Source organism: Molossus molossus, unplaced genomic scaffold (genome assembly GCF_014108415.1).
Source record: "Molossus molossus isolate mMolMol1 unplaced genomic scaffold, mMolMol1.p scaffold_m16_p_20, whole genome shotgun sequence".
In the NCBI taxonomy this organism is placed as follows: Eukaryota; Metazoa; Chordata; class Mammalia; order Chiroptera; family Molossidae; genus Molossus; species Molossus molossus.
The window spans coordinates 54,325,205-54,347,658 of NW_023425356.1; the positions used below are offsets into that span (position 1 = coordinate 54,325,205).

A 22,454-nucleotide genomic window follows, 5' to 3' on the forward strand; every position below is an offset into this window, starting at 1 on the left:
ATCTGGAAAATGGGTAGACTGCCTGCCTGTGGAGAGGTCAGAACTGAAGAACAGAATGATGGACATGCTTGGCCTTGTGCCTGGCTTCTGGCAAGTGTCCTACATGCTGATTCCCTTCCCCTCAAATGTCTTCTTTTGCCTGTCCCCTCCCACTCCTGCATCGGTACGAGAAAGTAATTACACCAAAAAACTGTTGGTCAGATCCAAGATGGGTTATTTTGTAGAATGTGTGTCCAAAGTTCTGGGTTCTGTTTAGGGGATGATAAAAGGGAAGACATGGTCCCTGTCCTCAGAGTTCATGGTCTGAGCCAGTCCTATAAGACAAAAGCCCCAGACCTGCGTGGTGAGCCGTGACAGAGGGGTGCGAGCACACTGAGGGGACACAGAAGTGCTCCTGGAAGGTGTCTCCTCCCTTTCCAGAGTCGGCTGTGAGCAGGGTGGTGCTGGAGGAGGAAGCACTGCCCACTCCAGGGCTCTGCTCTGTTAGGCAAAACCAAAGTGACCAAAGAGAACAGACTTGATGTGGAGAGTAAGGAGCGGAGCAGGGCTGGAAGGGCTTGTCTGGGGAGTAGCCACCCTCCCGGGGGGAAATGTTGAGTGGGAGAGAAAGAATTTTAAAGGCATTTAAATGGGGGGGGGGATGATTGGAAGGAGAGTGTCAGTGGGGGAAAAAAGAGAAATGTCTGTGACAAAAATAAATTAATAAAAATAATTTAAGCCCTGGCTGGTTTGGCGGCCTGCGGACTAGAGAGTCTGGGTTTGGTTCCCGCTAAGGGGCGTGTACCTCGGTTGCGGTTTGTCCCCAGCCCCATGGGGTTGTGTGGGTGGCAGCCAGTCGATGTGTCTCTCACATCGATGTTTCTCTCTCTCTCCCTCCCTATCTGAAGATAAATGCAAAAATGTCCTCAGGTGAGGATAAAAAAACAACTATAAAACTAATTTTTAAAAAATAAAGACATTTAGCCCTGGCCAGTTTGGCTCAGCGGTTAGAGCGTTGGCCTGTGGTCCGGACCTGTGGTCCGGAGAGACCCGGGTTCAGTTCCCGCTAAGGGCACGTACTTCGGTTGCAGTTTGTCCCCGGCCCTGGTTGGTCGTGCGGGTGGCAGCCACTCGATGTGTCCCTTCACGTCGATGTTTCTCTCTCTCTCCCCCTTCCTCTCTCTCCCTCCCACTCTATCTGTGCAAAAAATGGAAAAAGTGTCCTCGGGTGAGGATAAAATAAATAAATAAATAAAGACATTTAGCCCTGGCCAGTTTGGCTCAGCAGTTAGAGCGTCGGCCTGCGGTCCGGAGAGACCCGGGTTCGGTTCCCGCTAAGGGCATGTACCTCGGTTGCAGTTTGTCCCCGGCCTGGTTGGTCGTGCGGGTGGAGGCCACTCGATGTGTCCCTTCGCGTCGATGTTTCTCTCTCTCTCCCTTCCTCTCTCTCCCTCCCACTCTATCTGTACAAAAAAAAAAAAAAAAAAATGGAAAAATATCCTCGGGTGAGGATAAAAAAAATAAAATAAAATAAAAATAAAGACATTTAAATGTGCTCCACTCCCCTGCCTCTCACCTCTGATGTTTCCTTGAGAAACAAATAGAGATTTAAATTATTATAAATTAGTTTTTTATCACAAGGCTGGGTTGTTGTCATGACTGAGCCACTAAGGACCCAGGATTTATTCAGAATAGAGAAAGACAGGAGGCTGTGGTGGAAATCAGCATATTAGAATATACATTTTCAGAAATACAGCAGTTCTGGTGATGACGTCCTGGGCATGGCCAGGGTGCGATGCGATGGAAGTTCTTGGAAACAGGGTGGGGGGCAGTTGTTGGAAGGTGGTAGGGAGAAGAGGAGGATCGAAGGGGAGGCCAGTTTCACAGGAATGGACACCGTGGAGGAGCAAGTCTCTGTTTAAGTCTCTCCTTCCACTACACAGGAGCTGCTTAAAAACCAGGGCTTTTACTTGGTTCCTGCGTCGTGTTGAAAATTCAGTGGTATTGCATGTCGGCCCTCTGCTGGCACTTTTCCACAACTCTCACTAATCATTTCAAAACCCTTAAGATGAGGTTCGTCTGTCGGATGCTGAGTGTATTGCTCAGCATCACAGCCCAGGGGCTTTTAACTTGGTGTTGCTGACGAGCCCGAGCCCAGGGTTTTCTCCTGTTGAGTCTCTGCAGGAGCCTCACATTCATTGTGTCTAAGGTTTAACCTGTCATCTCTACCCTTTTCCCCAAATGTGCCTCTTCTAGGTTTTGTTTTTCATTAAATGGTAATGTTAGCAGTGCTAGGGATCAGCAAGACTGTGTTCTTGTCTCCCAGAGGAAAGATTTCAACACAAGAGACAGGAATTGCAGCAACTGGCAAAGCTTTATTTAGGCGCAAGTACACCTGAGGGCCTCTCACGTGGGCAGCCCTCTCACGTGGGCAGCCCCAGGGAGGCCCGAGTGCTCCCAGAGCGTCTGAGTCCTGGCTCTTGTCTTGCTCTGGCCCCTTCCACGCTCTGTCCTAATCCCCCAGCACCACTGGTCCTTTAGCTGGTGGGCCCCCCAGACTTTTCTGGGTCTGTTTCACTGGCGTGTTTCTTAGAATTTCCTGTGCCTGCCGGATCTCGTAAGATTCTGTCTTTTTGGTGCTGGCGTCATTTTTATTGCATTTCTTTTCCTTGTTTTTGTCTAACTTTGACGGCTGTTTTAGTTTCTATTCCCCCTTTCTCTTGTTCATTTAAGCTTTTTTTTTTTTTTTTTTTGGTCAGTTTGTTATTTCTCTGCTCTGTTCTTATCCATCTAACTACCTACTCTAACAGCACCACCTTACACCCAGTGATCCATGTTAGAAATCAGTCATCTTGAAGTCCTCTAACTCCCTGACTTGGCATAGCTGGTTGGTCACTGAGCCCTGTTTGCCTCCTAAAAGTTCCTAAAGGTATCCTCTGTCAAACAACCTGAGAAAGAGGAGGCTTTGGCTAGAAATAAATGATGGTTTATTTCAGGGTATTAGGGTTTGCAAACTAGAAACACAACTAGGCAATAACCAGAATGTTCCAAAGAAGAAAGAAAAGCTCAGCGTTCTTGCCGTAAAAAGTACCCTCGTGAGAAGAACTGGTCCCGCATTCTCGGTTCTGGACTGGTTGGAGTGGAAATCCTCTACGTGAGCAACGGTCTGAATGATGGTGTCAGGGAGCTTGGATAAGCAAACATTCTTTCTTTAGTCATTTGGGGTAATCAGAGGGTTACCTGGAGGATTGATGTCTACCCAGGCACTGATGCAGGACTGGAAGTTTCGACACAGGCTGGTTAGAACAAGAACAGAGTCATTTCCTCATGACCCACCTGACTGCAGTAAGTCAGCCCTTCTTCCCTCTGGTCTCACCAATATCACCTTATGTTGCATGAGCTTCACTTCGCTTCTTAGTTTTCCATAGTGGCCCCTAAATGGTATCTCTGCTTCCAGTGACAGCTCCACCAGAGTGACTCCCTCAAGTCCTGATCGCGGGACTCTCTGTGCACAGCACTTGGATGACTTCCTCTCGCCCTCAGGATAATCCTCGCCCACAGGATTTTCATGTGGTTCTTGGGGTCTTTCATTATCTGGCATCTATTTACCTCTCCAGTCCCATAGCTCACCATTCCCTTCACTCTATTGTCCAGTTTTTCTGATCCATTTTTAATTTCCCAAATTCCTTCATTTCTTACTCGTTTCCAGACTTTTGCATTTATGGTTTCCTCTGCCCAGAAGACCATTCATCTGTTAGAAGATACTTTTCAAAGAAGGTGAAATTATGACTCACACAGTTAAAAAAATTATTCTGACGCTTGTTAAAATTGATTATTGCAACAGGTGTCAAAAATATCCCAGTCTGAGAGAGATTGGGCTCAACTCTGAACAGTTTAGACAAGTGGATATTAATAGCTGGTGAGCAGGAGAGGGTCAGTGAATGGATAATTATATCGAGGGTAGGGAGAGTCTTGTTAAACAAACATAATAGGATTTTCATGAAAAGCAGGCCAAGGGTGGTCATATACGAAGGTTGGCAAGATTGTTGGAAAAGTGGCTAGAGGCCCGAGAATGACATCCATTTGAAAAGAAGGCCCAGCCCTGGCCGGTTTGGCTCAGCGGTTAGAGCGTCAGCCTGCAGTCCAGAGAGACCCAGGTTTGGTTCCTGCTAAGGGCACGTACCTCGGTTGCAGTTTGTCCCCGGCCCATTGGGTCATGCGGTGGCAACCACTTGAAGTGTCCCTTTCACGTCGATGTTTCTCTCTCTCCCTCCCACTCTATCTGAACAAAAAATGGAAAAATGTCCTCTGGTGAGGATTGAAAAAAAAAAAAAAATTGAAACAAGAGCTCAGACAAGTGGGGGACCCAAGCCTGTCCAAAGTTTGGTCAAGTTTTTGTCAGAATATATATACAAACAAACACATGTTAGAGGTTTTACTTAACTGTTGAAGGAATAGGAAGATGTTACAACCGGTGCAAAAGAAAATCTAACCCTAGCTGGTATGGCTCAGCAGAGTGGCGGTTCGATTCCAGTCAAGGGCACGCACCTCTGTTGCTGTTCCTCCCTGGCCTGGTCCAGGATGTTTCTCTTTCTCCCCCCCTCCCCCACTCTATCTGAACATAAATAGAAAAATGAGGATTAAAAAAAAAAAAAAAGGAAATCTAAAGAACAGACACGTTTACAGCTCAGGAATACAGAAATGAACATGAAAATGCAGGAAAAAAGTGTTGTTTTCTACAGTGTGGAGAATACTGGGTTATTTGAGCCTCCCCGAGAGAAGGCAGAATTTGCGTGTCGATCAGTTGCCTGCACAGAGCTGTAAAATGGTTCCATGGCAACGCCTTATAAAGCAGATGAATGTGCCGTGGACAAGTCCTCCAGGTTCCCCACTAGCTGTTCCTTCTCCTGGGAAGCCTTTCTGCAATCCCCACCGTGAATGAGCTGCAATTTTTCTGACTGGGAACTCTCGACGCAGGAACTGAGTTCTTCAAGTGTCCTCAGTGTGAACATCTGCTCCTGAGAAACACAAGATGCTAAGGGGTAGTGGAGGCCACCGAACATATCGCATCTGAGCGGGGCGTCCATTCTACTCTGGTATCTGGGGAAACTTTTCCATCAACGCAGACGCAGCCCTTCCGTCCACAACCAGAGTCCTTGTTGCATTGACAACGGTCTCTACTCCGAGGGTCACCGTGTGGATACAAAGTGCGCCAGAGCCGGCAGCAACACTGTATCCGAGCAGGACCGACGTTGCTACCACGTGGCAGCAGGTTGCAGGGGCGCCGCTGACACCAAGCCAGCGCTCCGCCTCTGGGGCAGCGTCCGGCCCGAGCCAGGACCGTCCGGTCTGGCAGCGGCTTCCAAGTCCGAGGGGTGGGGACGGAATCCCGCGCGGCGCCGGAGGCTGCGTCCCGCCGGCCGCGGCCCCCGCCAGCCCCGCCTGCAGCGCGCGGCCCCGCCCCGCCCCGTGGCCCCGCCCCGCGGCCCCGCCCCCCGTGCCCGCATCCAAGATGGCGGCGGAGGTGCCTGCCCGGCTGTCAGGCCGGCGGTGACGACGGGGAGCCGCAGACCAGGTATGCGGCCCGGGCTTGGTGGGGCGAGAGGCCCGGGACGAACGAGCGGGCGATCGGGAGGACGAGAAGTTTGCAGCGAAGGCTGCAGCCGGGCCGGAGGGGAGCGGGTCGCAGGCAGGCGGAGTCTGGACCGAGGCCGGGTGGGCACCGGCGAGCAGGGCGCACGCAGGAGGCTGGGTGGGAGCCGGCGCTCGAAAGCGCTCGGGGCGACGCTCTGCGGGCGCTGACCACACCCTCCAGGTGGGCCAGCCGGGGGCCGGACAGGTGTCGCCCGCTGGAGCAGCGAGCTCCCCACCCCGCTGGACCCGCGAGGGCAGCGGAGGGCCGCCTCCCCCCCGCGCCCCGCCGCGCCTCGGGGCGTGTGCAGTTCCCAGGGGGTCACGCTCCCCGCACCTGAGGAGCCAGCTCCCAGGCTCGAGGACCTGGTTGCTTCCTGCTCCGCCCTGGTTCTCTCGAGAGCACTTCACAGTCCTGTCGTGCCTGCCTCGCACCCTGGCGGAAATACTGTCTCCATTAGCTGCCCTGTCCCCACTTCCCGAACAGGTTGGTCCTGTTGGAGTGGGGGATGGGTGAGTATGCAGTTAACCCGACTCTCCAGGGTCACCGGTGGGAGAGGCCAGGGACCTGCCCTGCTGGCCCCCCTCCCTTTTGTTTTCTAGCACCTTCCTCACTTCCCTGCTGGGAAACCCGCTTCACCTTCACCTGCCCCTCTGCACCCTTCCGCAGGTGGGCAGCTAACCCGCGCCCACTTTTGTTCCAGCTGGTCCCAGGAGCTCCGCTGGAGTGTTGGGTGGAGGCTGTCCCTGTCCTCTGTGACATTTCCAATTTTAGATAATGCCTCACATCTCTGCTCCCCCGGGACCCCCTAGAGCCCCCACGATCTGGAAGAACACAGATTGAACCTAGGTGAGTCTCTCCCTATACATGTGAAGGGAGGTTCTCCAGAGACTCCTCTGAAATGGATATGGGGTTCTTCTGACTTCAGGGTGAGGACCGAGAGTACATAGCAGGAGGGGGTTGGGGAGGGTGCTGGAGAGTGATTCTTGGGCTGAAAGAGACAGGTGGTGGGGCTGCTGATGGTTGCCGGTCTCTCTCTTCCCTTTGCATGACTGCACACCTGTGTGCTCCCTTCTGCGACTATCTTTTTTTGCCTGTTTTCCTCTTTACCCCTGGCACCACCTTCATCCCTACACGATGTTCTCTGTTGGCTTGTGCTGGTCCTGCCTGCCCCCAGCACTCTCCTCTCCCTCCCCAGACCTCACAGCCCAGGATGTTGCGGAGGCTGCTGGAGCGGCCCTGCACGCTGGCCCTGCTTGTAGGCTCCCAGCTGGCCGTCATGATGTACCTGTCACTGGGGGGCTTCCGAAGCCTCAGTGCCCTATTTGGCCGAGAGCAGGGGCCCACATTTGACTATTCTCATCCCCATGATGTCTACAGTAACCTCAGTCACCTGTCTGGGGCCCCAGCTGTTGCCCCAGGCAGCCCTCTGGGTCCTCAAGGTCTGCCCTACTGTCCAGAACGATCGCCTCTCTTAGGTGAGTGCGCAAGGCGAGGGGGAGGTGAGGGGGTGTGGGGGTGTGGGAGACGAGTGGGGATGGGGGCAGGAGTGGGGCTTAGCACAGGAGGCTGATTAGTTGGAAGGTGGGCTGAGGTTGAGATGGAGTGAACTTTGAATTTGGAGTCTGGATTGGGCTCGGGTTGAGCCAAAGCTTCCCACTGCCTGACCATTTACAGGCTTCTTCCTGCCTCAGACTAGGATGAGTCCTGATTTAGTTTATTAGTTGGAAGTCCATCTGTTCTCTCCATCCCCTAACTGTAGCTTCCAACCCTGTAAAGCAGGAGAATTTTGGAACCTAAAATAAGAAAGTAGGCTAGGTAAGGAGCCTGCACCTTCCAGACTTTGCAAAGCCATCCAAGGGATTGGGAACTCAAGGCTTGTGAGATTTCTGAGTGAGCCCTTAGGGGTTGCTGAGCCCCAAACCAGGACTGCAAGAACCAGAGGTGCTCCTGGTCCCTGGTGGTCCTTCATTGCTCCTTGACTCTCTAATCCCTGACTTGCCATTCCCTCCAACAGTGGGTCCTGTGTCCGTGTCCTTTAGCCCAGTGCCATCGCTGGCAGAGATTGTGGAGAGGAATCCCCGGGTGGAAGCAGGGGGCCGGTACCGCCCCGCAGGGTGTGAGCCCCGCTCCCGAACAGCTGTCATTGTGCCGCACCGAGCCCGGGAGCACCACCTGCGCTTGCTGCTCTACCACCTGCACCCCTTCCTACAGCGCCAGCAGCTTGCTTACGGCATCTACGTCATCCACCAGGTACCCCACCTCCACGCACTCCGCCTTCTTTCTTGTGAGGAAGCCTCCAGTAGATGCATATATGACCCCTAGAGTCATTTTTTTTTAATCTTCACCAGAGGACATTTGTCCATTTTTTTGGTTAAGACAGTGGGAGGGAGAGGAAGAGAGAGAGCGAGCGAGAGAGAAACATCAATGTGAAAGGGACACATTGAGTGGCTGCCACCTGCATGATCAACCAGGGCTGGGGACAAACTGCAACCGAGGCATATGCCCTTAGCAGGAACCAAACCTGGGTCTCTCCAGACCGCAGGCTGACGCTCTAACCAGAGCCAAACCAGCCAAAGCCCTAGAGTCTGCTGAATGTGGGGAGTTCCTGGTTCTGCTGTGCCAACGTGTCTGCGCACTTCTCACTCCGTGCAAGGTGTGCCCTTTGCCCTACACGCGTCCAGGAACTTTCCTTTGTTGAATTTCGAATTGCGTGAGTTTGGAATTGGATAGATTTGGGCTAAAACTGTAGTTCTGCCATTTGTTCCGTATGTGACCTTAAGCAAAATACTTAACCCCCTAAAATGATGCAAAGAATGGTGACTGATGGACATCTATTCACGTGGTTGTTGGTGGTCAGGATTTAATGCTAAACAGCAGCATGTAAGTATCAGGCACATACTGTTGTTCAACGAAATTTTTGTTGAATGAAAAAAATTTAAGATAGTTTGTCTTTCTCTTCCTTCTCTTTGCCTCCCCCATCCCACTTTGATACTTCAGACCCCTCCTCTCCATGCCACCCACAGACACAGTCTGGTCCTCCTCCGTTATCTTGCAGGCTGGAAATGGAACTTTTAACAGGGCAAAGCTGCTGAATGTTGGGGTCCGGGAGGCCCTGCGTGATGAAGAGTGGGACTGCCTGTTCTTGCACGATGTGGACCTCCTGCCAGAGAACGACCACAATCTGTATGTGTGTGACCCCCGTGGACCCCGGCATGTTGCTGTCGCCATGAACAAGTTTGGATACAGGTAGAAGTTATGCAAGGATGCTGGGAAGCAGGGAAGGAGGCGAGCTGAGGGGATTGTGGGTAGGGATGTATTCCAGACCTGTAGAACCCAAGGATCTTTCTCTCCCTAGCCTCCCATACCCCCAGTACTTTGGAGGGGTCTCGGCGCTCACTCCTGACCAGTACCTGAAGATGAATGGCTTCCCCAATGAGTACTGGGGCTGGGGTGGTGAGGACGACGACATCGCCACCAGGTCAGACTTCCTGCCACCCCCACCCCCACCCCCACCGGCTGGCATCCTGTCCTGAGGCTATCCCTGGCCGCAGCCCTTTCCCACTAACCTTGGCTCACAGGTCCTGGACTATGCACCCCTCTGCCCTGGTCTTTTCAGCCCACCCGGGACTGGTTTTAAGCTGCTCCCCGTACCCCTCACTGTCACCCTCAGTCTCCTAGAGCAATGGGCTGGGATCATGGGATTCCAGAGCTGGGAAGGGGCCTTCAGACAGTCCTCCTGCCAGGACTGCACCCAGACCACTTCCTGCGGGGATGGGGGAGGAGGTACTCATAGAACCCAGAATCACTCTTTTCAAAGCCTCTGCCATTGGCTTGAGGCCAACTCATTCTTAGCACGTGTTCACATTGTGACCTTCAGCCTCAACTGACCTAATTTCATATTCATATCTGAATATTTGGGCTTGATGTTCTGTATCCACTGCCTGCTCTTCCCGCTGTGCTCTCTGGGATGACATCTCTAGATTCTTGTCCTCTTGAGTGTAAATCACCCGGCAGTTTCTGAACGTCCTCTTCTCAGGCCGTCTTCACGTCCTGCTTCTGCACGTGGGGCTAGGGGTTGGTTTCTCAAGGTGCTGCTTCTGCCCTGCACACTGGAGCAGGGTGGTGCGGGTCGCGGAGGTGGGCAGCTCAGCCATTCTTCTGAACACAAATCGCTGAGCTTGGATTGACAACTCCAGTCTTGTCCTGCCCTTTTGACAGAATGGCTCCTCTCTCTGTCCTACCCAGACTGCAAGGGCAGCTCCTGGGGCCATTTAGGGAACACAGGTGGGGTGCAAACCTACCCCTGCCAACTGTTTAAAGGGCCCAGGAGCTGGCACAAGGCCCCGAGGGTTTGCATACACCAGCCTTTTCCTTCTTTCCCTGTGACGTTCCCTCCCTTCCCAGTACTCGGCACTAACTAGAAATAGTTAACTTTTTGCTTTTTGCCTAACTGGAAGCGGCTGTTCTCAGTGCAGGGCTCATGCAACCCTTCCTGCTGGCCTGTGCTCTGCTTATGCGCCGGTCAGCAGCTGTCCTCTGGTCTGACCCTCTAAGGTTCCCCACTCTCCCCACAGGGTACGGCTGGCTGGCATGAAGATCTCTCGCCCCCCTATGTCTGTGGGACACTATAAGATGGTGAAGCACCGAGGAGACAAGGGCAACGAGGAAAACCCCCACAGGTAGGCAGAGGACTGCCTGCCTGGGCTGGATCCTGGGCTCTGCGTTCCAGCCAGAAAACTCCTACAGTCCCTAGATTCTTGGCTGTTCCTTTCTGGGTCTTAGTCTCTAACCTCTAACCCTCAGATTTGACCTCCTGGTCCGCACCCAGAATTCCTGGACACAAGATGGGATGAACTCACTGACATACCGACTGCTGGCCCGAGAGTTGGGCCCTCTCTATACCAACATCACAGCAGACATTGGAACTGACCCCCGGGGCCCCCGGATTCCCTCTGGTCCCCGTTACCCACCTGGCTCCTCCCAGGCCTTCCGTCAAGAGATGCTGCAGCGCAGGCCCCCAGCCAGGCCTGGCCCTCTGCCTACTGCCAACCACACAGCCCCACAGAGTTCACACTGACTCCTCCTTCCTGCCAACCTTAGTCCTGGAACTGAACCAGAGGAGTTGTGTTCTCCCACCCTCGGCTCCTCACTGCCCTCAGGGGGACGTTGGGGAGCTGACAAGAGCTGTGCTGGGGGCAGAGGCCCCCCCTCACTGCTGGACTGGAGCTGGGCTCCTCTCGACCTGGGGGTCCCTCTTTCTAGGGGCACTTGCCAGGGCTTATGACTGTGAATCCTTGATGTCATGATTTTATGTGACGACTCTTGGGAGTCCCTTGGGAGTAGGAGCAGGGCTGGACCCAAGTCCCTTCCTCTTCCACGGAGAGAAGAGTGATCTGCTTCTCCCGGGACCTCTGTGAATATTTATTCTATTTATGGTCCCCAGGATGCACGTGACGCGAGCCTCTCCCTGGGCACTTGCTGCCGCTGGAGCAGCTCCCTCTTCTGGACCTGGCTCAGGGGCAGGGATTTTGATATATTTTCTAATAAAGGACTAGCTCACCATTGCTCCTGCTTTCTGCACCCCAGACACCCTTTGCCTGTCTCTGTACCTCTTCCTCCCCCATGCCCAGGACAGGACAGCCAGACCAAGCCAAGCTCCAGCAACTTTTATTGTCACGGTGAGACTCTGGGCCAGCAGGGCAACAAGAGGTGGGTGTGAGGATCACCCATCAAGTTCTAAGCCCAGGGCCCGGGCTGCTGCCTGGCGCCCACTCTCTATACAGTCGTTGACAGCAACCCCCGCATAGGAGGCTCCGGCCAGAGTCAGGGGCAGCCCGTTAGCAGCCAGGAAATGGGTCGCTGACTCTGGGAAGGACAAAGGGGTGACATGGCTGGGGGTCTGATTTCCCTGGCTCTCCTCAGCCTCGCTGCTTTCCCAACTTACCCAGTTTCTTCCAGTGGCCTAGTGTATACTGGGGGATGCAGTTCTGGGAGAGAAAAGGAGAGAAAAGGAAAAGTTTATTAATGTCACAGGCCTTGATGGACAAGGACGAAAACACCAGCCTCTGCCTTCGAGGCACAGATCCCAGCTCACCCTGTGCAGGTGGACCAGGCAGTGGCTCGGTGGCCCCTTCAGCCCTAACTGTGTGGCAGCTGCTTCCTGTGCCTGCTGTTGGAGCAGTTCCTGGGATAAGCCAGTTCCCCTGGCTTCCAGCGTCTGTAACCAGGAACCTCCGAGCATCACCTGGGGGAGAAGATGGTACTGGCCTACTCTGGGCAACAGGAGCCCGTCAGGACCCCCACTAAGCAAAGCTGCCTCCTCTCACCGTCACTCTGAGGCCAGGGGGGCTACCATCCTGCTCCGGGAAAGCAACTGAGTCGTACACGATTCCCAAGATGGCTGGGTCTTCTGAGGATGGCACCAAATGTCCAAACCCCTGAGAAAAGGAAGAGGTGGTCAGGGAGGGAAGGGTTCCATTTGGGCCCTGTCCCCCCTTCCTGTGTCACACCTGGACAGGCAGACGGGCTCCTCGGTACTGCAGGTTCACCACAGCCACCGACACAGCAGTGATGGTGCTCAGGACACGAGCCAGAGGGGCAGCCTCAGCAGGGAGCAGCTTGCTGAGCACTGGAGGGAGCCAGCAGAGGCCTGCTTAGGAGGCCTTCCCACGAACAATTCCCACGAACAGTTCAGGGGCATGGCACTGTCCTGCCGGCCCAGAAACCTACGGCTTGCCTCACTGACTGGGGAAGGGGAGGATGGCTACCCCATTACCTGAAGCGGGAAGAGCACTAATAACATGGTCAGCTTCCAGGCAGCTGTCCCCTAGAGACACCTGAGAAGAAGAAAACATTTGAAACACAGATAATGAGAAGTTTACCTCAGCTTCCTGGGCACCCAAGTGGTAGGAGAGTCTGGTAGTCTGCACAAAAATCACCCCTGTTACTACAGGAAGTGGGCCAGATGGGCCACTTGTCCAATCTGAGCTGTTAGTGGAATTGGGTTGTTCCCCAATCTCTCAGCCACTTATAAACAGTACTTCAACCCGCAGACTTGGATCAAATGGGTCTTGGAGAAAGGTCCACAAATAAGGCCCATATTTAAACAGCTTTTAGGGCAGAAAAGCAGTGAGCTGGTTCAGTCCTCCAGCCCTGGCTTGGTTAAAACATTCAGGCAGCCCCAGCTCGGTAGCTCTTCTCGCTGGAGCACTATCCCTACCTATCAAGGTTGTGGGTTCGGTCCCGGATCACTGCCCACACAAGAAGCAACCAACGGCCAGGCCAGTGTGGCTCAGTGGTTGAGTGTTGACCCAGCACCAAGAAGTTGCCGGTCGATTCCTGGTCAGGGCACATGCCATGTTGTGGGCCTGATCCCCAGTGGAGGGCATGCAGGAGGCAGCCAATCGATCTTCTCACTCATCGATGTGCCTGTCTCTCCCTCTCCCTTCCTCTTTCTCTAAAATCAATACAGAAAAAAATTTTTTTTTAAAAACAAAACAAAACCAATAAATACATAAATAAGGGGAAAAACAAATTGATGTTTCTCTCTCTCCTTTCCTCTCTCTCTCAAATCAATTAAAAAAAAACCACCAAAAATCATTTAGGCAAAGATGGAAAGTAATACAAAGGTTCATTACACTCCAGGGGGCTCTCCTACCTTCCAGTGTCCTTCTGTCTGGAGGCTGAGCCCACAGACTGGCTGGCCTCTGAGAACAGTGACCCCACTACTGGTCAGGTGGTGGTTAAGCGCCTGGGGCAACATCTCCAGCCCTCCTCGTAGTGACCACTGACTCCAGCGCTCAGCTCGGGCCTGGCGAATGAGTGCTGAGTCTGGCTGTGAGCTCTGTCCTGCAGAGGAGGAAGTAGGGAAGTATCAAAATAGCTCTCCTGGTCTCCGGTCCCTCACCCTGGCAGCCCTTAATGTCTTGACCCTCAAACCATGCTCTCCTCACCTGCCCCCAGCAGCAGCCCCAGTAATACGGAACGATGGGTCTGCTCAGCTTGAAAGAGACTGGGAAAGCAGGACCGGACGCTGAGCTCGCGGCTGTTGCCTGCAAACACTCCACGGCAGAGACTGTCCATGGCCAGAGATGCCACCTTAAGGATGAGACTGGGACTGAGACCAAGGAGTATGCTGTACTGGTTTTCACTGTCTCTGCTCAGCAGGGATGGGGTGAGGTGGGCAGGTGGGTTTGGGCTGGGAAGCAGCCCACTATCATGGAAGGATGAGAAGGAAGTGAAGGCATTCACCCTTCAACACTGAGATTTGGAAACTACTAGGTATGAAAAGACAAAGAGCACACACCCAAGTGACACAGAAGAGCCCCAGAGGGTGTGTGTGTGTGCGGGGCTCTGTGGCTGATGTAGGAGGGGAAAAATTTGGGGCCCCTGGGCCGTGTCACCTCAGGTCCAAGGCGGCGCTCTGCAAAGCTGTGCACAGTCTCATCAGGGTCTTTGCCTGGGGGTGTGGTCAGCTCCCTCAGCCCAGCCCACAACAGAGGTTTGGAGAAGGGAGGTGAAGGGCTGAGTAGCCCCCTGCTCGGAGGAAGGTGCAGTGAGGAGGCAGCTCGGATGCCATCCCAGCTCCAGGGCTTGTGTCCATTCAGGCCCTGCGGGCTTGGGAAGGCTGGCAGACTGGGAGGTGAGAACATGGAAGGGATGCGAGGAAGGGGCAAAACAAAGGGGTGTGCAGTGAGGAGGTGGTAGTGTCACCTGATGCCAGAAGGCAGGGCATGCAGGGCACCGCCCACATACAGGAACCTGTTCTGGGCAGCTGGATGGTCTCCTCGGACAGGTAACACTTCTGAGTCCAAGCCAAGCTCAGAAACCTGCTCCCCACCGTCCCCAGGAAGAGGAGAAGCTAAGGAAAGGTCTGACTACCAAATATACTTCCTTCTCGGACTATATCCTCTAACGAACCCCAACCTCCCCGGGCGTTCCACAGCCTCTCACCATGAGGAGGGTCCGGGCTCCCAGAGCTCCTGCAGGCCGAATTCCTCGAGGCCCAAGTTCGAAGACAGCACCACCCGGCCCTCGTACAGAGCGGATCCAGCCTCCCAGACGCTCGCTGCCCTCCACCAGGACCACCTGGGTCAAGGGGGGTGGACACTGCAGCCCGGCCTCGGGCACCGGGGTGAAGAGTCTGGAGGGGCGGGGGCAGCGCACACCCTCCGGGTGGCAATGGGACCAGAGTATAAAGGAGGCTCCCTCCCGCACGTAGCACTCACCTTGAGGGGCTTGGGGCCCCGGCTCAGGTGGTAACTGGCGGCCAAGCCGCTGATGCCTCCACCCAGCACGACCACGGTCCGGCCCATTGCGAGCCTGTGGGAGAGGGGCGGCGCGGAAGGCTGAGCCGGGCGCCCTCTCTGCAAAGCCTCCCGGGTCTGCGCTCCAGCCGGGCCACTCACCGCTTTCCGGGGAACTAAGGCAGGGGCGGCAGACGCGGTGTGGGCGCAGGACTCACCCGCAAGATGGACGAGAAGAGGGAGGAGCAGGTGCCGGTGCACAGGCTCCCCACCCGCGCCCCGCGGGAAGATACGGGCCACACCCGCGCTATCAGCGCGCGCGGTGCGGGGGCAGCCGGCAGCCCTGACCGCCCCGACGCCCGCGCGCCGCACTCCCACGGCTCGCGCCGGCGCAGCAGTCCCTGCTCCTGATTGGTGGGTCCCGGCGCGCCCCGCATGACGCTGGCCAATGAAAACCCGAGGCGGAGGGACGGCGGCGTGAGAGGCGGCAGGTCAACCTGCGCGGCGCCGCGGCTGGTGGCCGGAGCTGCTTGCCCGGGGCCGAGGAGGCAGCGCTGCGTCCTGGGGGCACTGCCCGCGCTGGCGCCAGGCCCAGCCAGGTGAGCGCCCCGGGGGACAGCCCCGCGCGCCGGGGCTTAGGAGAGTGGCTGGCCCCGGGGACGCGGCTCCGTAAACAGCTCCTGATGTTAGCAACAGCCGGGCCTGCGGGAGCGGGGGCCGCCGGGCAACGCACCCAGTGTTTGTCAACAGGGGTCCTAGGGTGCCTGGCCTCGAGGGGCAGCCCCCTGCCGGCACCAGTCTCAAGTTTGCCTTCCCTCCTTCCAACGCGTCGGGGCAGATCCAATTCGGCCCACCCCCCAGGCACCAGTACAAAAAAGGACGTCAGTTTTTCTTAATAAATTTATTCACAAAAAGTGAGATTGTAGAGTCCGGGGGCTGTACACGGGCAGGGCCTGGGGCGCTTTGTACATAGTGCTGGGAGACGAGGGGACCTCCAGGTGGAAGGGTACTTCTTAGATAAAAAAAATAATGGGAGCTACAGTCACCCCTCCCCCCTCCCCAATTAAAAAGACACAAAAATAGACGTCTCTGAGGTAAATGGGGAGCCTGGGGCTTAAGGATGTTGAAAGGGTTTCACAGGTGCCAGGGTTTAAAGGGGTGTCACAGGCACCGGGGTGGCTCCTGTGTCAGTTGGTAGAACAGCACGTAGCCCTCACTGGATGCCACCTGGTTTTCACTGACGGGGGAGACACTGGAAGAAGGGAGATGAGGAAGGTGTGATCATCCCTGTATATTCCCCCTGCCCACCAGGACAGCCGCACATCCAGGAAGGGACCAGGAGACCCCACCTCACCAGGCACTCTGACCTCCAAGGGCTTCACATTAGGGAACTGGCTGGGGGCTGAATAGGAGGCTGTTCTCACCGAGAGTCATTGTAGACATGCCAACCAGTCTGGCACCGGCACAGGGCTGTGTAGTGGCCATAGTGGACACTGCCAGAGTGGTTGCAAAGGGCATACAGCTGATACACCGGACTTCCTGTGGAGTTAGAGGCCATCCGGTTCTAGTCACAGCTGTGCCCGCTCCCACTCTCCCACCCCCCAGGGCACTACAAGGACCTTCCCTGCCATACTCACCAGCTTTGTCGCTGGCAAAGTCTCCTAGGCTCAGTCGCTGCAGCGGGAAGTCTACACCTACAGAACTCTTCTTGATGGAGCCTCGGGAGGCGGAAAATCGGTTAAGATCTGAGCCCTGGTTAAGGAGCATTTAGAAGAGGCCTCAGAGGGGACTGAGGTCTTGAATGCTGCCCACTCCCCTCCCCTAGTGAATACCAGGGTCACGGTAGGGAAAGATGGAGTTTTTCTAAGGAAAATCAACTTCCAAATATCCAGCCTCTGCATGGAAGAAACAGTTTGAATATCAGGATACGGAGCACAAGAATTCGGGGGAATCTCTGTACTGTCAGCTTTTTGGTGCTTCGTGTTTTCTGCCGACATCGGTCACACACCTGAATGGATGTCGAACAAGGTGAGGTCGCTGTGCTCCTCACCTCCAGCGGCTCTCCGGCGTCCTGAGCACATAACATTGACTCCACTCCCCTTTACTTCTGTGTCCTCTGGGCCCTCTTTGCCCTACAAGTACTAGGACTTACCTGAGACTCCAACACAAACCCAGACACACACATATTATTCCTCATAGTAAGGCATCATGCAACCCCTTACCCATATGGAGCTCCTCCCCCCCCTTCCCTGCCCTTACTATATCCCATTTGAATCCCACGTACTGGGGCATTTTCTGACTCTAGCTCTTCTTCCTTGGTGAAAAGGCTGAAACAGTCCCGCAGAGACACCTTGCCCCCGGCAAATCCTTTCTGGAGGGAAAGAAGGGTCAGCATGTTCTGAATGTCCTTTTCCAACTCTTCTTAATCCAGGCTTCAGTTCTCCAGAGACCCAAAGGGTTCCCGCCCGCACTCAGGGGGTGGGTAGGGTTGGGTCACCAAACCCATGTCCCATCCACCCCTGGAATCCTCTGGAATCCCACCTTGGGGATGGGCAGGGACAGGTCACAAAAAACCTCGAAGGTCGTGGAGCGATACCCACAGGCCTGGCACTTGAGACAACTTTTCAACTGGCCCACAAACAGGTCTAGATAGAAGCAAAGGGCAGGAAGAAAATCACTATGGGATGCTGAGACACTTGCTGAGACGCTTGCTCAGTCTGCATCTCTTCCCACCCCTTTGCCTGACCTTCTTCCCCACCACCAACACGCCTAACGAGCCCCTCACCTTTTCCACATCTTCATCACCCAGCTTGTTCTCATATCCACCGATAGCATTGTTTTCTTTCTCCCAAGCCAGCACTTCCCCACCCCCGCTGACTGCCCCATGGTGTGCCCTGTTCCATACCCACAATCTTGCTGTCCTCTCGCTCCAGGTAACGCTTCCACATTAGGTTGGCCCGGTCGTCATCACTGCCACAGATGATGGGAAAGAGGACACCCATGAGACAGCAGGAAAATGGGGCATTCAAACACCACTGAGCCCTGGCCGGTTTGGCTCAGCGGTTAGAGCGTCCGCCTGCGGTCCAGAGAGACCCGGGTTCGGTTCCCGCTAGGGGCGCGTGCCTTGGTTGCAGTTTGTCCCAGGCTCTGGTTGGGTCGTGTGGGTGGCAACCACTCGATGTGTCACTTTCACGTCGATGTTTCTCTCTCTCTCTCCCCCTCCCACTCTATCTGAACAAAATATCGAAGAATGTCCTCGGGTGAGGATAAAAATAAATAAAAAAAATAAAAAAAAAAAACAAACACCACTGAAATGATCCACAGAGCCTGCACCCCACCCATACCTCAACTCCTTGAAATTTCAAGGAAGAGTCTAAGTAGTAATGCTTCAGAGGACTTTCTGGGGAAAGCCAAGGTGAGAGGACAAGAAAGGAATGTAGACAAGGGAAGAACACGCTGTCTTCCTCCCCTGTGCTTCAAACCCTTTATGTATCTCGCTGTGAATTATCCCCTCCTCCTCCATGGTGACACCCCTAGCACTGCCTGTGCCTCTGTCTGCTCTCAGCCCTCCACTCTGCACCACTTCTCGACCCCTTTTCTAGGCTGTGCATTTCCCTACAACCTACATCTGTAATACTGACTAGCCCTGTTCTGTGAAGGAGGAATGCTATTGGTAAACTACTGGGGAGAAGGAGGAGGGGGAGCAACCTTACTTTAAGTCAGGTTCTTCTAGCAGAGTCCCTCCACGGCGGGGTGGAGAGGGCGCTGAACTATTGGCCAGGATTGGCGGAGCCCGGCGGCCTCGTCGGTTGATTTCAAGGTGTAGCCGCTCCATGAGGAGCTTCAGGAACTCCTGGGCATCCTGCTGGCTACAGCCAAAGAGTATGGGCAGCTGATGCCCCTAGTCTACAGACACTATGCCCTGCCAGTCACTGTTCCCCACTTCCTGGATTAAGGACATCTCAAGGCTCAGAACAGTGCTGCCAGGGCCCCTGCTTGGGCCTACCCCCAGACATGGCCATAGGGAAATTCCATACCCTCCAGCTCTCCCACCTGTATCCAGAGAAGGAGGGAACGTATTTCTGGAAGACAGCTCGGAATCGAGTGGGATTCACAGCTTCGCAGGAGTCAGGGTGCCACAGGGCACCAATCACATCTGCAAAGGCTATCAGGGTAGGAACGGGGAAGGGAAACAAAGGTTAGTGACAGGATGAGGCAAGCAAGAGGAGGCTGAGGTGGACAACAACCTTTACAAAGTAGGCACCAGGAAAAAGATACAAGTGCCAGACCTGAGGGCTAGGGCTGCCAGCACAGGCAGTGGACCTGCAAGGCGCTGGGGAGAAGAGGACTTGGAAGGGAAGGCAGGAGTTGTTGCCCCACCTTCAGTGAGCTCTTGGGCTCGACCCCCTCCAGGCACCTCTTGACGGAAGTCCCTTCGAAGGCAGAAGTCCCGGAGAGGCCGTGTGCTGCTCAAACACTGTAGCACGGCATTCAGGAAGCACTGGGGAGCAGAGGCACTGCAGTTACCTCTCCAGACCCTAGAAGAGCTTCCGTGCTCTCCTTCCCAGGGTCAGCATGTTCCTGCCCCCCAGCACCACTTCACATTCTGTTAGACAGGGAGGACAGGAGAATGGCTCTCACCGTGTTCCCCAGATTCCGGAGGCCAATGTGACCAGAGCCCAGAAGCAGTGTGTGATGAGCCTGGAAGGTCAGAGTGCAGTCAGCAGGTTCCCATATCGCCCATCTAGCACTTTAACCTTTCAACAGCATGCTGCCCACTGCTTCGCCCACCCAATACTTCCCCCCAAACTCTACCCTCTTTCCCTCACTGGGTATTGGGGTCTCCCTACCTCACTGGCCATGAGCAGTAAGCCCATCACAGCTGAGTGCACCACGGACTCAGCCATGGGAGTCCCACCTGTTCCCCACTTGCTCCTCTGCCCAGCTAGCCGGCGATGCAGCTCCTGGGGCAACTCCCCAAGAACCGGCATGGTTGCCCAGCTGCTCCCCACTCCCACCTTGCTGCCTCCAAGGCCCCCTCCCGCCCCCGTGGCCCCTTCCTGCACCCTCTCCCGATGGCTCCAAGTGCAATCAGCCTAGCTCACTTGGCTTGAGAAATGGGCAACTACACTAGCTCAGATGTTCTAAGCCTGCCCCGCCTCAGCTCCAGAGATTAATTAGGCCTAGGCAGTGTCCTAGGAGAGGTGTGGCGAGGGAAGGGAAGGTCCTGGGGGACACCAAGAAGAATTCCAAATGGCTGGGATAATTCCCTGGGGACTGAAGTGGCGAACCATGCTGGGGAGTGACGGACAACCCGGAAAGAGTACTTAAGTATGGGAGAGGAGAGTCCAGATGCTGTGATGAGGGGCTAAGAAAAGAACTTGGGAAAAGAGGGGAAGGAAAGCCATAGGATGGCAAGAAAGCTGGAGGTACATGGAAATGGAAGGCCATGTGCGCCGGCAAGTCCTCACCATCTTGTCATCGGAGTAGAAAGACTCGGAGGGCCGGGCAGATATCACGTGAAAAGTGCCATGGGAAGTAGGGGGCTCTGTCCGTATGCTGAGCAAGGTGGGAGGCCCAGGAAAGCCCCCTAGGCGGCGGAGAGAGGTGCTACGTCTCAAAGTGGGTGGCTCAGGCCTGAGCGCCAAGCGGCTCAGTGCAGCCCCTAGCTCTCCAGCGCCTCGGTGCCCTCCCAAGGCAATCCCCATTGGACGCAAGTCCCCACTGCTCACAGACTTGGAACGGGCTAGGTTGGTCCTGGACGGAAGAGGCAGGGCCACAGCTGGGGGTGGTGAGCCAGGCAGAGGAACTCCATGATCTGCCCGAAGGGGGCCTCTGGGACGAGGGCCTGAGGTCCGTGTCCGTCCCAGCTCCAGTTTCTTGAGCCGTTCTTCAGGTGGACCTGGCCGGGGCGGCAGAGGCCGTAACATGGGGTTTGGCCCAGGGGCTGGGTTTCGGCGCTCCTTGCTGCGGGCCCGGGGGGCAAATGGTAGTTTGGATCCCACTCGGGGCTGGACATTGACAGGTGGCTCCCGGGTCCGGCCCAGGCGGTGCTCAGAGGCCTGGGGCATTGTGAACTTCACGCTGGACCTGGGAGAAGAGGACAGGGTCAGCATGAGTATAGACAGAAGGGGGAACCTAAGCTACCATACTAGCATCTATATGCACGGAGAGCAGGAACGCTGCCTGTCATGTCAGTCATTGTATCCCCAGTACCTAGTTCCACACAAAGTAAATACTTAGCATTCATTGCCCTGGCCAAGTTTGGTTCAGTGGCTAGAGTGAAGGTGTACGGACAAAAGCCTGGTGGGTTTGATGCCCGGTCAAGGGCAAGTACCTAGGTTGCAGGTTCTATCCCCAGCTGGCTCATGCAGGAGGCAACCGATTGATGTGCCTCTCTCACATTGATGTTTCTCTCTCTCCCCCTCCCTCCTTTCCATTCTATCTAAAAATCGACGGGAAAATTCCTTCAGGTGAGGATTAATACAAAACAAAACAAATACTTAGTATTCCTTGACTGAAAATGAATGAGTGATAGCAGCCCACTGGACTGCTTTGCCTCCGTCTTGGGTGGGTAGTCCAGTGGGATGTGCCTGGAGTCCCTTCGGCCCTTTGGTCAATGGGGGTGTGGATGCCAGCACAACAGTCAGAAGAAGCATCCATCCTTCACCCCTGCCCCTCCGGGCTGCACAAGAAGCCGACTAAATGGTTGACTTGCGACTCCGTTCCTCCCCCACCCTGGAGCTCCAAACGTGGTGTCGGGCTCAGGGGCCGGGGCGGGGCGGACACTCCTGACCCCCGGGTCTCTGCACCTCGAGCACCGCCGCAGGGCTCCAGCGGGTCCGCCCCCCTCGAGGGCAGAAAGGCCGAGGCCGCTGATTGGCTCCGGAGTCCGGCGCTGTACTCCCCACGGCCCACGGACGCGGTCCCTCCAGCCCAGTTCTCCCAGGCCTGCCCGGCCCCAGCGCCTCTGCCTTTGTGGAGGGCGTCCTCCGGTCCGGGGCAGCACCCCCCCCCCCAGCCCGGTCGTAACGCCGCGGCCCGTACCTGTTCCCCGGTGAGCGGCGGGGAAGCCCAGCCGGGGCCAGGCCCCAGCTCAGGGCCGCCCCCCACTGCCCCCGTGCAGCACCCTTGCGGGCCCGGCTGCAGCTTCAGCCGCAGCTGTCGCCCAGGTCACTGCCGCCGCCGGGGCCACCGCCATCTTTGTTGGTCCCGCCCGCCACCGCCGCCGGCTTCAGCGTCTCTCACGGCGCCTGCGCATCCGCACTCGGACCCTAGCGCAGGCTCCCACGGCGCTTGCGCAACCCCGCCCCTCGCCTCCCCCGCCGACACCATGGAAACGCAGCCAACTTTAGCACCACCAGTTCCCAGCTCTGCCCAGAATTGTCTTTATACAGTTGCTGCAAACCAAGTCCCGGAAGTGTAGGGTCACCTCATTCTGTGGTCCACAGGGCTACGGATCTGACCACAGAGCGTGGCCCCCAGGCTTGCAGCATGGATCCTTTCCAGGGAGCTGCAGGCCATGGGCTCAGCAGTAGGGACAGCAAGATCCCCGCAGGGCAAGGAACGCTGGCCATGCAAAACCTTTCCTCAGC

General features: G+C 55.6%; 3 protein-coding genes across 11 annotated transcripts; 1 reads left to right on the forward strand and 2 right to left on the reverse strand.

The window, feature by feature from the left end:
• The first annotated feature begins 5,470 nt into the window (after positions 1-5,470).
• On the forward strand, positions 5,471-11,167 carry B4GALT3 (beta-1,4-galactosyltransferase 3). Of its 4 annotated transcripts, none has more exons than XM_036272532.1 (9): positions 5,520-5,554; positions 6,098-6,123; positions 6,315-6,460; positions 6,810-7,089; positions 7,629-7,864; positions 8,670-8,860; positions 8,970-9,092; positions 10,189-10,293; positions 10,418-11,167. In XM_036272532.1, the coding sequence occupies exons 4-9, from the start codon at positions 6,825-6,827 to the stop codon at positions 10,689-10,691; spliced, it is 1,194 nt and encodes a 397-aa protein (XP_036128425.1). In that variant the 5' UTR covers positions 5,520-5,554; positions 6,098-6,123; positions 6,315-6,460; positions 6,810-6,824; the 3' UTR covers positions 10,692-11,167. The 4 variants fall into 4 exon arrangements, with proteins under 4 accessions (XP_036128423.1, XP_036128425.1, XP_036128426.1 ...); XM_036272533.1 differs by having other exon boundaries at positions 5,530-5,554; positions 6,386-6,460; XM_036272530.1 differs by lacking the exon at positions 6,098-6,123 and having other exon boundaries at positions 5,471-5,554.
• Positions 11,168-11,265: 98 nt separating this feature from the next.
• Positions 11,266-15,154, reverse strand: PPOX (protoporphyrinogen oxidase). 3 transcript variants are annotated; one of them, XM_036272527.1, is made up of 13 exons: positions 15,022-15,152; positions 14,842-14,935; positions 14,567-14,701; positions 14,327-14,442; positions 14,017-14,149; positions 13,567-13,711; positions 13,272-13,462; positions 12,390-12,450; positions 12,124-12,242; positions 11,941-12,051; positions 11,709-11,858; positions 11,559-11,601; positions 11,266-11,479 (listed from the first exon to the last, which is right to left on the reverse strand). In XM_036272527.1, exons 2-13 carry the CDS (start codon positions 14,926-14,928, stop codon positions 11,337-11,339), a joined length of 1,434 nt encoding a protein of 477 aa, XP_036128420.1. In that variant the 5' UTR covers positions 14,929-14,935; positions 15,022-15,152; the 3' UTR covers positions 11,266-11,336. The 3 variants fall into 3 exon arrangements, with proteins under 3 accessions (XP_036128420.1, XP_036128421.1, XP_036128422.1); XM_036272528.1 differs by having other exon boundaries at positions 15,078-15,139; XM_036272529.1 differs by lacking the exons at positions 14,017-14,149; positions 14,327-14,442 and having other exon boundaries at positions 15,022-15,154.
• A 587-nt stretch (positions 15,155-15,741) lies between these two features.
• On the reverse strand, positions 15,742-22,083 carry USP21 (ubiquitin specific peptidase 21). Of its 4 annotated transcripts, none has more exons than XM_036273526.1 (13): positions 21,907-22,083; positions 20,331-20,949; positions 19,501-19,560; positions 19,240-19,360; positions 18,913-19,024; positions 18,573-18,728; positions 17,765-17,829; positions 17,401-17,504; positions 17,144-17,230; positions 16,789-16,867; positions 16,497-16,604; positions 16,284-16,398; positions 15,742-16,111 (listed from the first exon to the last, which is right to left on the reverse strand). In XM_036273526.1, exons 2-13 carry the CDS (start codon positions 20,928-20,930, stop codon positions 16,021-16,023), a joined length of 1,698 nt encoding a protein of 565 aa, XP_036129419.1. In that variant the 5' UTR covers positions 20,931-20,949; positions 21,907-22,083; the 3' UTR covers positions 15,742-16,020. The 4 variants fall into 4 exon arrangements, with proteins under 4 accessions (XP_036129419.1, XP_036129422.1, XP_036129421.1 ...); XM_036273529.1 differs by having other exon boundaries at positions 20,592-20,949; positions 21,907-22,069; XM_036273528.1 differs by lacking the exon at positions 18,573-18,728 and having other exon boundaries at positions 21,907-22,069.
• Positions 22,084-22,454: the final 371 nt, after the last annotated feature.

What these genes read in the sequence shown, in the direction of transcription:
- PPOX (XM_036272527.1), bottom strand. Translation starts at nt 14,928, where the DNA reads ATGGGCCGGACCGTGGTCGTGCTGGGTGGAGGCATCAGCGGCTTGGCC. An exon ending in GGGGCTGCTGCTGGGGGCAG is followed by an intron (nt 13,463 to 13,566) that starts GTGAGGAGAGCA and finishes CCTCCTCTGCAG; the next exon opens with GACAGAGCTCACAGCCAGAC. An exon ending in AGGCCACTGGAAGAAACTGG is followed by an intron (nt 11,480 to 11,558) that starts GTAAGTTGGGAA and finishes TGTCCTTCCCAG; the next exon opens with AGTCAGCGACCCATTTCCTG.
- USP21 (XM_036273526.1), bottom strand. Translation starts at nt 20,930, where the DNA reads ATGCCCCAGGCCTCTGAGCACCGCCTGGGCCGGACCCGGGAGCCACCT. An exon ending in AGCCCAAGAGCTCACTGAAG is followed by an intron (nt 19,025 to 19,239) that starts GTGGGGCAACAA and finishes CTACCCTGATAG; the next exon opens with CCTTTGCAGATGTGATTGGT. An exon ending in CATGTCTACAATGACTCTCG is followed by an intron (nt 16,112 to 16,283) that starts GTGAGAACAGCC and finishes CCCTTCTTCCAG; the next exon opens with TGTCTCCCCCGTCAGTGAAA.
- B4GALT3 (XM_036272530.1), top strand. Translation starts at nt 6,825, where the DNA reads ATGTTGCGGAGGCTGCTGGAGCGGCCCTGCACGCTGGCCCTGCTTGTA. An exon ending in GACGACGACATCGCCACCAG is followed by an intron (nt 9,093 to 10,188) that starts GTCAGACTTCCT and finishes CTCTCCCCACAG; the next exon opens with GGTACGGCTGGCTGGCATGA. An exon ending in AACGAGGAAAACCCCCACAG is followed by an intron (nt 10,294 to 10,417) that starts GTAGGCAGAGGA and finishes TCTAACCCTCAG; the next exon opens with ATTTGACCTCCTGGTCCGCA.